The sequence below is a fragment of the Saimiri boliviensis genome, chromosome 1 (genome assembly GCF_048565385.1).
Source record: "Saimiri boliviensis isolate mSaiBol1 chromosome 1, mSaiBol1.pri, whole genome shotgun sequence".
Classification (NCBI taxonomy): Eukaryota; Metazoa; Chordata; class Mammalia; order Primates; family Cebidae; genus Saimiri; species Saimiri boliviensis.
Genome location: NC_133449.1, coordinates 167243331 through 167255804, shown reverse-complemented (window position 1 = coordinate 167255804; position 12474 = coordinate 167243331). Strand labels below are relative to the sequence as shown.

Below are 12474 nucleotides of genomic sequence, written 5' to 3'. Positions count from 1 at the left end.
GCCCAGGAATTTTCTCAACTTGAGTAAAAGATTTACTGTTAAAGTTATGTAAAACCAAATCCTTGAACTTGACTTTTCAGATAATTACAGTCACGTGGCAAAATTCACTTTAAGATGCAATGCAACCCACATCATGAATCTGTTAATTCTGTCTTTGTCAAACTACCCGAAAAATCAATTTGTCTTTCTTGTTATTGCAGGAAATAGAGGTTTATGCCTCATTAATCAGAAAGGGGGCAGTTTAGGAGCAGTTATTTACTAAGCCCTTTAAGTTATACCAGACAGAACATTTTTAAATCACAGCATCATTTTAGAAAAATACAGTCCAAATAGCAAGTTTAGGGTACCAATCATTTAAAACGTAATTGAGATGAGTACACATACACACTCAAAACCTTAACACTGAGTTTGAGGAAAGTACAAAGCATGCTCATCTTAAAACAAGATTCTACTTCTTTGGAAATTAAAAGTTATGATTTTTTATTTCTAGCGTTAGCTGGATAAAAATTAAGTTACTCAAACATAACCTTAGGAAAAGCAACCCTGTAGTGTATAACTATTATTGGAAGTAGTGAGGAAGCTTTACTCCAACCCTTGTCAGCTTGGAAGGGTGAAATATGCTCCTGGCATTGCTGTTGGCGTCTCAAGGCACGTTTTAGTCCCTAAATGAAAAGGCTAAAGTTTCCTGGTGAACCTACAAAAAAGCTACTCAACCTGACTGCACAAAACAAACATCGTTCCACTGTATTTCTGAGAGAAAAATGCTCTAAATGGAAAGATCCATATAATTGCTTCTGCCAAAGCTTTCTTTTCTTCTTATTCTACACATTCTTCCTGGGGAATCTGGTCATTTCTATTGCTTTAATAGACCTATGGTCACTCTGCCATCTTTCATGCTGACCTGTCCACATACATTTTTGTTCTTCAGACATGCCATACTCTACCTCACCTACCTAAAATACTCTTCTCCCCTCCTTCCAACAACTACCCATCATTCAGATGAGATACTTTTCCTTATGGAAGCTTCCACTGGCCAATCTCAGCCCTAAGTTCAAGTTCAGTGCCCCCACAGAATGCTCCCACACCATCTCATATTTCCTCTCAAAGACTTTCTCAAATCATACCTTAGGATAATTACCTGTTGACTTGTCTTCCATTGGACATGAATGAAATGAAATACCAACGACCAATTAGACAGACACATGTTTCAAAGTCATAGGACTTCATGTGTAATCTATGTGGCAAGTCATCAGTCTCCTGCCTCCTTGTCACTAGTTAAAATATAAGACTTCAAATAAACCTCTGCTTTCTATCCACATTTTGATCTAGAGTAGGCCTCAGGTGGGTAGAGGAGGGTGAAATTCAGTGTTTTAACCCTTAACATTTAAGGACTGTTTAAAAAGCTAACAAATAGGGAGGTCTGATCAGTTTAACAGGAAGACTTAATTAGATAAAATACCTCCCCCAGTCATTAGAAAATTAAACAAAATTTTTTTAAAAACCAACGAATTATGGCATTTTACAAAACCACGTATGGATGAGCATCTGAAGCTTCTTCTACCCAAGACAATAAAGAATGGAAAGGATCATGTAGCATCTTCACTTCCAGGTACAAAAGAGAAGAACTGGGCTGTCATCCATACAGTAGAGACCTTCAATAAAGCAAGAGGTGAAGATCTTGAGAAAGGAAGTGATAACCAAGCTGTGGCTCACAACCAAGAAGATTTCTAAGAAGAAAGAGAACTTTGAAGAGAATATTGAGAAAAATGTTGGAAAACTAATGGAAACTAGTGTCTATTAATGTCTTCATGAGTAAGGCTAAATGGCTTGCTACGGGCTGGGCAACACAGTGCCATAGAACATACATTTAATCAGTAACAGAAGAAGCAATTTGACCTTGGTTGTTCTACCTGGCCCACAAATGGCTGGTGGGCTCTGCCTAAGCTGAACATGTGACAAGAGTTGCTGGGAGCCTTATGTAAAAGGTCAACAGTAGCTCAATCATAGAATACAATGATTATATAGCCCTAGATTTCTAAATTCTTTTCAAAGAGTGCCCTCTCCTTAAATTACCAAGAGCAGAACAGACACTGCAGACATACACAGAGACAAATGGAACAAGCATTAAGACGAGCCAGCTCTCAAGGAGGATAGTCTTACCTCACTGCTCCCTCCAGCCTCAAGAAGCCCTTTTCAGCAATGTGCAATACAAGGAGGAATCAACATCTCAACTGTAGATGAAATGTTGACATGCTGCTATAAACCTTAGAGAGTAAGAAGTGATCTTGTTCTCTTTGGGCTAAATTTTTACAAATTTTCTTTGCACTGACAACATTATATATTCAATGTTGGTTTTGTTGTTTTGTTGGCTTGCTGTATCACTTGTCACTGCACCTCCAGCCCAGAACCTATTAGGAGGGTTCTCGAATCATGGTTTTCAAACTTCATCAACCAGAAATGCTAGCATCTGGTCAACAAACATGCAAACTAACCCATTAAATTTAGAAAATTGGGTAAGAGAGCCCACTAAAAATTGAACGATTCTTCAAGTAAGTATGAATGGGTATCTTACCTCTTAATTCTATCCTGTGCAAATGGCTTTGTATACCCCTTGGCCATCTATGTAGGCAAGAGGAAATACATCTACACCAAAAGCTACTCAGAAACGTAGAGAGGAGAAATTCAGGAAGGACAACCCCAAGCTTAACTATGTATTTATTTCAGAATAAAAGATGGAGCATGCCACACAGAGAGTAAAGGGGAAACATGAACACAATGAAGCCACTAGCAGAGAATTTAAAAAGGGGGGTTGCCATAAAAATTTTAGTCTATGCTTTAATCAACACTTCAAGATTTGGGAGGCTGAAGTAGGCAGATACTCTGAGCCCAGGAGTTCAAGATCAGCCTGGGCAACATGGCAAAACCCCATCTTTACAAAAAATTAGCCGGACATGGTGATATGCACCGGTAGTCCCAGCTATTTGGGAAGCTAAGGTGGGAGGATCAGTGGAGCCTGGGAGGCCAAGGCTGCAGTGAGCCATGATCACGCCACTGCAGTCTAACCTGGGCAACAGAGACCCTGTCTCAAAAACAAAGAAACAAACACACATAAAAACTTCAAGACCGCTTCTGTTATTTTTGTTTTGATGTCTTTAATAGGAAAAAGAAAAGATCTTCTTGGTATAAACATTCATCTGTCCAAACCTCTATGGAAGATCTTTCGTAACCTAATGTCCAACTTAGATGCACTGCTCCAAGATTTCCTGCTGAATTATCTAGCCCTGGACACAGAATACAAGAGAAGCAGGCTGTCACAGGATTCTGACTCTGAACCCTCCCCAATAGCAACAACTGCTGAAATGCACATTTCCAAAACTAGAAGGATATATCCCAAAATGTATAAGGTACATCCAAAGAAACAACGCTTACCATTGTTAGTGTACCCAGAATCCCTTTCTACTGCTTTCTCAATTGTGTTTACTAACAAGATAACAAAAGGACCTTAAAAATCGAAATCAGTTGGCATGGTGGTTGACACCTGTAATCCCAGAAACTTTGGGAGGCCAAGGCAAGAGGATCTCTTGAAGGCAGCCTAGGTAACACAGTGAGACCCCACCCCTACCCCGTCTCTACCAAAAAAAGTTTTTAAATCAGCTGGGTATGGTGGCATGTGCTTGTAATCCTAGCTACTCTGGAGGATCACTTGAGACAGGAGTTCAAGGTTACAGTGAGCTATTATCGTGCCTCTGCACTCCAGCCTGGGTGACAGAGGGAAGACACTGTGTAAAACAACAGCAACAAAAAACAAAATAAAATCAACAGAAGGCAGGGATGGAGACAAGGATCCAGGCAAAAATGCAGATTCTGGTAGTCTAATGTGGACTTCTTCAAAAAAGACAAGCTAGTGAAACCTACTTACTCTAATACAAGTCTGGCTATACCATAAGCCTAAGCATGTGGTTACCAGTTAAAACCTCAAAAGGTTCTTAGCAGAGGACATAAGACCCATTAAATCTAGGACCTCCACCCTAAAAATAGCTCTTTAAAAAAAAAAAAAAAAAAAAAAAAAAAAAAAAAAAAAAAAAAACCCGGGATTGAGACTGCCAGCAACAAGGTTTATTTTAACAAGCTTCTTCAAAACACCTCTAGGCAACACTTTGGTGCCAGGGCATACACAATTCTTGGATTTGGGTATGATGAAAGAAACATTTGCATTTTTAGCATAAAGCAAATATAAAGTTCCCTTTCTACCCTCCCTCCCACAGAAGAATAGAAAATTTCATGAATATATCTGTACATTTGCTTCTCTGAGTTGGGGAATAACGCCCTAATCGGCAACACTCATGTGGATGAATGCAAACTCTCATGTGGATGAATGCAAACAACTACAGCCACCTAAGCCCTGACTCATTTAATTTGCTTAAAACCATTTACAGATAGGAGATGGGTTAGATTTTACTTCTCCTTTGCCTCATCATGAACATCTAAAACAGTGAAAATTGAAACAGATCATATGGACAGTACCTTCCAGAAGTAGTACTGCCACTTTAAGTCAAGGCGTATGTTTGAGGAAGAAAGCTGCTCTACAGTGAAACCAAGAAAAACTATAAAGAACAGGTACATCTATTTAGCCCTTTTAGCTAAAGAAAGATAAAGACCAAAAAATGATACAAAATTCCATCAATGGGAACTCTGTACTCTACCAATTTTAAGGCAAACTCCACGTCTTCTTTGGTTCCACAGCCTGAACCTCTTGAATCCAGAGTGGGCAGGTGAGAAAGATGGCTTGTGACCTGGAAGAGGCTGTGCTCTCTGGGCACCATGATACCGCAAGCATTACTTCCCACTTCTTTAGAGGCAATCAAAAAATAATTACTCTTGATTGCTTCTCTGGGCAATTTTCCTTACCCACAAATCTGTTATCATAGTACTCAGATAATATTATTTAAGTAGTTTCCATTTATTAGTATATAAGAGGTAGGCCAAGTAGACTAAAATCCAAGAGTTTAAGGAGAAGGAGATGCTCGTCCTCCTTCATGTTAACATACAACTCATTCCTAATCATGGTGGCTCTAATCCAACTGACTAAAATGCTTTTCTCCCCATTGAACTACAGTGATTAATTCAGAGAAAAATTTAATCCAGCTTCTCCTGTGTAGCAAAGGGTTTTTTTCATCAGAAGGTGGCTAACTTCAATATGGGCATTTACAACATCCCAAGGGCTTATTTTCATTTCAGAAATTTAAGAGAGACCACTCCTATGAGACTACTGTCCTTAGAACTTTTGGGGGCAAGTTCCTGTAGAACAGTAGCTCTGAAACCTAGGGTGAGAGACCCTGTAGGAATCTGACTCAACCTTATCCACAAAAAAATGAACAAGCAAAAAAAATTTCACCAGACAGTTTATGGAACCAGGTTAAGAAGTTCTAGCCTACTGAGAGAGACTATAAAAAGGATTAAGGTCATGGGGGGAGTAGCATTCTCGGGGTCTAAACCAGGACCTGTTGTTTCCTTCCCTTTTTTTTTTTTTTTCCTTCTCAAAATGGAGTCTTGCTCTGTCTCCCAGGCTGGAGTTGTAGTGGCACAATCTCGGCTCGCTGCAACCTCCACCAACTGGGTTTAAGCAATTGTCCTGCCTCAGCCTCCCGAGTAGCTGGAATTACAGGTGCCCGCCACTGTGCCCAGCTAATTTATTTTTGTATTTTTAGTAGAGACAGGGTTTCCCCATGTTGGCCAAGCTGGTCTCGAACTCCTGATCTTGTAGATCTGCCTGCCTCGACCTCCCAAAATGCTGGGATTACAGGTGTAAGCCACGGTGCCTGACTTCCTTCCCTTCTTTTTGAGTCAGAGTCTTGTTCTGTCGCCAGGTGCCAGGCTGGAGTGCAGTGGCACAATCTCGGCTCACTGCAATCTCCGCCTCCTGGGTTCAAGCAATTCTCCTGCCTCAGCCTCCCGAGTAGCTGGGACTACAGGCGCGTGCCACCATGCCCAGCTAATTTTTGTATTTTTTAGTAGAGACGGGGTTTCACCATGTTGGCCAGGATGGTCTCGATCTCTTGACCTTGTGATCTGCCTCCCTCGGCCTCCCAAAGTGCTGAGATTACAGGCGTGAGCCACCGTGCCCAGCTTCCTTCCCTTCTTTAACCAACAAGAAAGAACAGAGAGGATGTACTTACTAGTGCAGGCTCACTGCTAAGGACCCAAGAGTCTGTTCACTGGCAACTTCAGCTTAGAAACTTCCATTCAGCCCATGAAATTTGTCTAAGAACCACACTGTCGATCTCATCTTCTTTGCTTCCCCTCTCCCTTCACAGGTATCAGACCTGCCCTGTGGTATGAAGACTCTCAGAGCATTCCTACTGCCTTCTGTGTCCCCTGTACTTCCTAGGCATTTTTTCCCCTTGTACTTCTAATCCTATCTTGGAATCACTTCTAGGAGGGCTCAAACCACACACCTGCATTGCTGCAGTTTTCACAGCACCTTTACACAGTGTCCTAAGGAAGGGCCTTGGAGACTCACAACTCTCACTCCAGCACAACACTACAACAGAAAAATTTTACCCAAGACAATTAATTACTTCTTAGATCTGCCCAGTGGGATGAATCCCTCAGAACTGAAAAGGCCAACAATGTTCTTTAGAATATAATTTAGAATATAATGTATTATATTCTTATTGTCCTTAAATTATATTCTGTACAATAAATTATATTCTGCAACAATGTTCTTGTTTCACAGGCACCACCAGTAGTTTTAAAGATTTCTGTCCTCAGGTCTGAGACAAGACCCACAAAGGATAAGTGCCAATGATTCGGGAGAAATAGGTATGTTGGATCAAATCAATAAGGCAAGATGTATGAAAGGCCTTACCTTTGTCAGGCCTGAAAATATAACACTGATTCATCTAGAAATATCTTTTGTGTTTACATAACACTAAACATGGAGCTAATACATCCATAAGTGAGGTCTGAAAAGTGATGACACCATTCAACAGGGAAAAAACCAGAGTTAGGGCAAGCAAAAACATGCCAAAACAAAAATCCCAGTCCAAAGCATGAGTGACCTTTTGTATTAACAAGATAGGTTCCAACAACAGTAGGATGCTCAGTTAAGTCAGTCAGTGGCAACTAGTGTGCAAATGCTCTATTATTTCAGTGTCACAACCACCAACCTCAGTACCAGCGGAGGCTTTTTAGTTATGGAGTAGGTGAGACTCTGAGGTAAATACAAGAGACCATGTCAGAATCCAGCTACACCATATCACTTGTCCTAAATCATCTCTGCTTCACTGTTAATGCTTAGGGCATGTGCATTAAAATGACTGTATCAACCTGCCTTGTCCTCCCAAGAGGACATTTAAAGATCAACTCAGCATTATTTTTCAGACAGTATGGCGACAAAACATTGTTATAAATTAGGAGACAGAAAGAAAATCTTTTTAGAGTTAGAGTTCCCCTGAAATTCTCAAAGAAAAAAATAACCACATGCTTTGTTTTGCAAGCTTCCCCTCCCCCTTAATTCTTGGTTTATAATGTTAAGCTCTTGGTAACAAAGAAGCCAAGCCCACTTAGCTAGTTTATCAACACATCTAAAGCAAATTATAGTCACACTTCTATTTTAACCAAGCATGACAACAAGGCAACTGAATAGCTTCCCAAACTACCAGAGCAGCAGCACTACCTTGCATAGGCTGGTGTTAAATCAGCACTTCGTAAATCGTGCAGGCTTCTGCCCATTTAGATGATCTCTCTATGCAGAATCGGCAGTCTAACACTGGCTCTCACAAGCATTAAAAATCATCACTCTGCTAACCCAACTCACTGTTCAGATGGGTCTTCTTGAATGCAGCCTTTATTACAACCTCACTGCTGCTTCCTACACTGAAGGAATACCATGTTTTTAAGTCAAGACTTCTTCTTTCTCGCTTTATTGTAATCAGGGGGTCTTGCAACGACCCTGATGCTGTTACAAAGCACAGTGCTTTATAACAGTAAAGCTTCTGGAAAACCCAAACAAAAGACACGTCATCCGGTGACGTCAGCCTATATACAGTTCTGTGTGGTCGCAGCACATAAGCAAATCCATTCTTGTGCCGTTTCTCGGAAAAGCTTTTCAGTAAATGCACTCATGCTGCTCCAGGAGCTCTTCTCTGCAACAAGCCACCCATCTGCCATCAACAAGTTAAGACCAAGAGAACTAACGGCTGCGGAAAGGAGACTGAAGCTTTGATTAACCAGCTGAGCAGTTAGAGGTGGAGAAATTTAGTAACTTATATTCAAAACTGATTTAAGGATCAGAGCAATCACAGAAAATGAAACCAATGCTTTCCAGAGGAATATCTTAAGGAAAAAAACAACTCATCCTGGTGGATTCAATTTTACTTGGAAAGCCTGAGACAACAGAAAACAGGAAACTGGTCAAAGGCTCCTACATGTTAGAGCCTTTTACAGACTCACTGCGTTGAGTCTAACAACCGCGACTGAATGCAGCCTCCAATGTGCTCAGAAGAATGGGTAAGTCTGTGCATTTATATGTCTTGTACATTCAACAAGGAATCACGTTTTCAAAATAAGCTACTGAATTCACATTTTATGAGGGAAATTACTGTCATATTTTGGATTCTGAGGTTTAGGCAAAAGCATATAATGCTGATGCTACTAGAGACATGTTTTATCTTCTTTTTAAATGGTTTAAGTTTTGTTGCAGTCATACTGATAAGGTTAATTTTTCTGTAGTAAATGAAAATTAAGTTATATGCAGTGAAATCTTTTGCTATAATGTTGGTTTTTTTTTTTTTAATAGCCCATATGTTCTGATGAAAAATATCCTATTTTCTTGTTTTCCTTAAATTATATTCTGCAGGCTTACATTTCAAGTGGCCATTAGGGGCCCCTATGCTGGCAGCAATATATGCAATGAGCATGGTTTTAAAAATGCTGCCTGCCCTGGGTATGGCGTGTCCACCCAAATGCCGCTGCGAGAAGCTGCTCTTCTACTGCGACTCTCAGGGCTTCCGCTCAGTGCCAAACACGACAGACAAGGGCTCTCTGGGCCTGTCCCTGAGGCACAATCACATCACAGAGCTCGAAAGAGACCAATTTGCCAGCTTCAGTCAACTTACCTGGCTCCACTTAGATCACAATCAAATTTCAACAGTAAAAGAAGATGCTTTTCAAGGACTATATAAACTTAAGGAATTAATCTTAAGTTCCAACAAAATATTTTACTTGCCAAACACAACTTTTACCCAACTGATTAACCTGCAAAATTTGGACCTGTCTTTTAATCAGCTGTCATCTCTGCACCCAGAGCTCTTCTATGGCCTTCGGAAGCTGCAGACCTTGCATTTACGTTCCAACTCCCTGCGGACTATCCCAGTACGCCTGTTCTGGGACTGTCGTAGTCTGGAGTTTCTGGATTTGAGCACAAACCGTTTGCGAAGTTTGGCTCGCAATGGATTTGCAGGATTAATCAAACTGAGAGAGCTTCACCTAGAGCACAACCAGCTGACGAAGATTAATTTTGCTCATTTCCTACGGCTAAGCAGTCTGCACACACTCTTCTTACAATGGAACAAAATCAGCAACTTGACATGTGGGATGGAGTGGACCTGGGGCACTTTAGAAAAGCTAGACCTGACTGGAAATGAAATCAAAGCCATCGACTTGACAGTGTTTGAAACAATGCCTAATCTTAAAATACTCCTCATGGATAACAACAAGTTAAACAGCCTTGATTCCAAGATCTTAAACTCCCTGAGATCCCTCACAACCGTTGGCCTCTCTGGCAATCTATGGGAATGCAGTGCCCGAATATGTGCTCTGGCCTCCTGGCTGGGCAGTTTCCAAGGTCGGTGGGAGCACTCTATCCTATGCCACAGTCCTGACCACACCCAAGGAGAGGATATTCTAGATGCAGTCCATGGATTTCAGCTCTGCTGGAATTTGTCAACCACTGTGACTGTCATGGCTACAACTTACAGAGATCCAACCACTGAATATACAAAAAGAATAAGCTCTTCAAGTTACCATGTGGGAGACAAAGAAATCCCAACTACTGCAGGCATAGCAGTTACTACTGAGGAACACTTTCCTGAACCAGACAATGCCATCTTCACTCAGCGGGTAATTACGGGAACAATGGCTTTATTGTTTTCTTTCTTTTTTATTATTTTTATAGTGTTCATCTCCAGGAAGTGCTGCCCTCCCACTTTAAGAAGAATTAGGCAGTGCTCAATGGTTCAGAACCACAGGCAGCTCCGATCCCAAACACGACTCCATATGTCAAACATGTCAGACCAAGGACCGTATAATGAATATGAACCCACCCATGAAGGACCCTTCATCATCATTAATGGTTATGGACAGTGCAAGTGTCAGCAGCTGCCATACAAAGAATGTGAAGTATAATATCTACCCGTCATCAAAAATCACATCAGATAAGTAACCTATTTTACATAGTAGAGGCTAAATACACATCTAATTTTTACCAATGGTGACATTAAGCCTAATTTTCCAAACTAAGTGGAGACTTAGTTTTTGAAGTGTTGAAGTATTTTTAATTTTTTAAATGGAACCATATTTTAAGTGTTAAATGAATCAATGCTCACATTAATTTGCACTCCTGTTGGAAAGTCTAAAATGCTTACTTCAAAATAAGAAATGTATGTAATTATATACAACTGTGTGTAAACCTTTACACTAAGGTCTCCATATGCTATTTTTTTCTACTGAAAACAATTTAGAAAGAAGTATTGGGCAGAAACAGATAAGGATCAATACCTGTTTGATCATTGCTCTCCATCCCATGTACCACAACTATCTTGCTGCTTAAAAGGAGACTTAGTAAAGTTCTCTTGTATGATAATTTGGTATTTACTCAAATCTTCAATTTGCTACCAGTGTGGGAAGTAGAATTTCATGTATGCTAAAGACTGGTAAATATTAAACATTCTTCTTCCAGAGTTTTTGCCTGGGTTAGTAGATATTATCAAAAGTCCTTATTATGAAAGCAGAACTCTTTAATGTAATTCTAATAAGCTGACTGACTTTAATATATTTACACAATGAATCCAAGTGACTGTGAAAAGGTCTCATTACAATGAAATCAATACTAAATAATTACACCGACTTCTTATCATACATTTCTAGTTTCACTTATAATGGACATGATTTTTGTGGCATTTAGGCAATTGTTTTAAACTAGTATTAATTGTCATTGTACTAACTTACTAAATCCTATGTTTACAACAATATGTGAAAAAAGATTTAGAAAATATTTTGGAGATAAGACAAACTGAGTCAATTTAACAATCCTGACATGCTCCCTCCAATGTAAAAGCACACATACACATACACAAATACATATACACACACACACACACACACACACACACACTCTCTCTCTCTCTCTCTCTCTCACTCTCACTCTCTCTCTCTCTCAACTATCATGATCAAAGATGCCTTGACAAAGGGGTTTAAACCTCTTTCTTCTGCTTTTTCCTGATCTTCAAACCTCAAAGAGCCAAGTAAAAATAATTGGCCAGTAACAGGCATAACACTGATTCTTGTATTATAAAGGAACCATGGAAAAAAAGCACTTTCTAACTATTATATAATAAATTTTGATCTTTCAATAAAGATACGCATTCACACTGTAAGTGCAGTTCAGTGTAGGTGAAGAAACACTGAGGTGAATCTCATGGTGGAACAACTCGACATGGCTATGCAGCCACACAGTTGTAACCTGAAGGCTGCACAGAGGTGAGGGATTAAAAGGAAAGGCAGATTTTGAAATCTGACTCTCAGGTTAGCTGGAGTTACAAGACAGCCAAGAATGATTATACACAATCTGCACCAAACAGGGAAAGAACCTGCTGCTGAAAAGGGAAAGGGGGTAGATCCTCCAATGTAAATATAAACATTCCATAATTAACAAATGATAAGAATGCCACATTTTTCATGCAAAAAAGAATCACAGGTACTCAGTTTCTTCAATTATGATTTCTACAGAAAGTCTATTACATATTTGGAATTTAGATGCAAGCTTCCCATTCACACAGAATTTTTTCATATAACATCATTCCATATATTCAAAAAACTGTAAAATTACAGCACTAACTTGATTTTAGAAAATTACTATTTTTTACAACTGCCATTTACTGTATGTAGAAAAAAGGCATAATATCTTAGGAAAAAAACACTACCATTTTTAAAGTGATCTTTTCCCTAACATCAACATTAACATGGTATCCTTCATTCAGAGCATATTTTCTTCCCAGGATTGAACTGAAAATAACAGACTACAGTTAAATCCATAAGGTTTAATCACAATTTTTTTTCTTTAATAATAAGAGATAGGTACCTTACTACCCTTCACCTAGCATATCTCAGTAAAAAGCAGACAAGATCACAAATTACAGTAACAATATGTTCTCTACATTTTTAAGGTGGGCAGATTAGTTTGTCAAAGTCTCA

The 12474-nt window shown here is 39.6% G+C and overlaps 2 protein-coding genes and 1 pseudogene across 3 annotated transcripts in view; 2 read left to right on the top strand and 1 right to left on the bottom strand.

Moving 5' to 3' along the window:
- The window catches only part of CTNNA1 (catenin alpha 1), a 183073-nt gene that overhangs the window by 53578 nt on the left and 117021 nt on the right, over window positions 1-12474 (bottom strand). Inside the window, exon 1 of one of the 2 annotated variants that reach the window (XM_010344484.3) lies at window positions 7679-7764. The exons of the other annotated variant lie outside the window; for it this stretch is intronic. The gene's annotated coding sequence lies outside the window, so the exon portion shown is untranslated. Of the gene's footprint in view, window positions 1-7678; window positions 7765-12474 lie in introns of those variants that run through there. 2 annotated transcript variants of the gene reach the window in all.
- LRRTM2 (leucine rich repeat transmembrane neuronal 2) lies at window positions 8423-10407 on the top strand. Its single transcript, XM_003933932.4, has 2 exons — window positions 8423-8511; window positions 8861-10407. Exons 1-2 carry the CDS (start codon window positions 8508-8510, stop codon window positions 10405-10407), a joined length of 1551 nt encoding a protein of 516 aa, XP_003933981.1. The 5' UTR covers window positions 8423-8507.
- Window positions 11717-12474, top strand: part of LOC120363574 (DNA-directed RNA polymerases I, II, and III subunit RPABC5 pseudogene) — a 35683-nt pseudogene continuing 34925 nt past the window's right edge.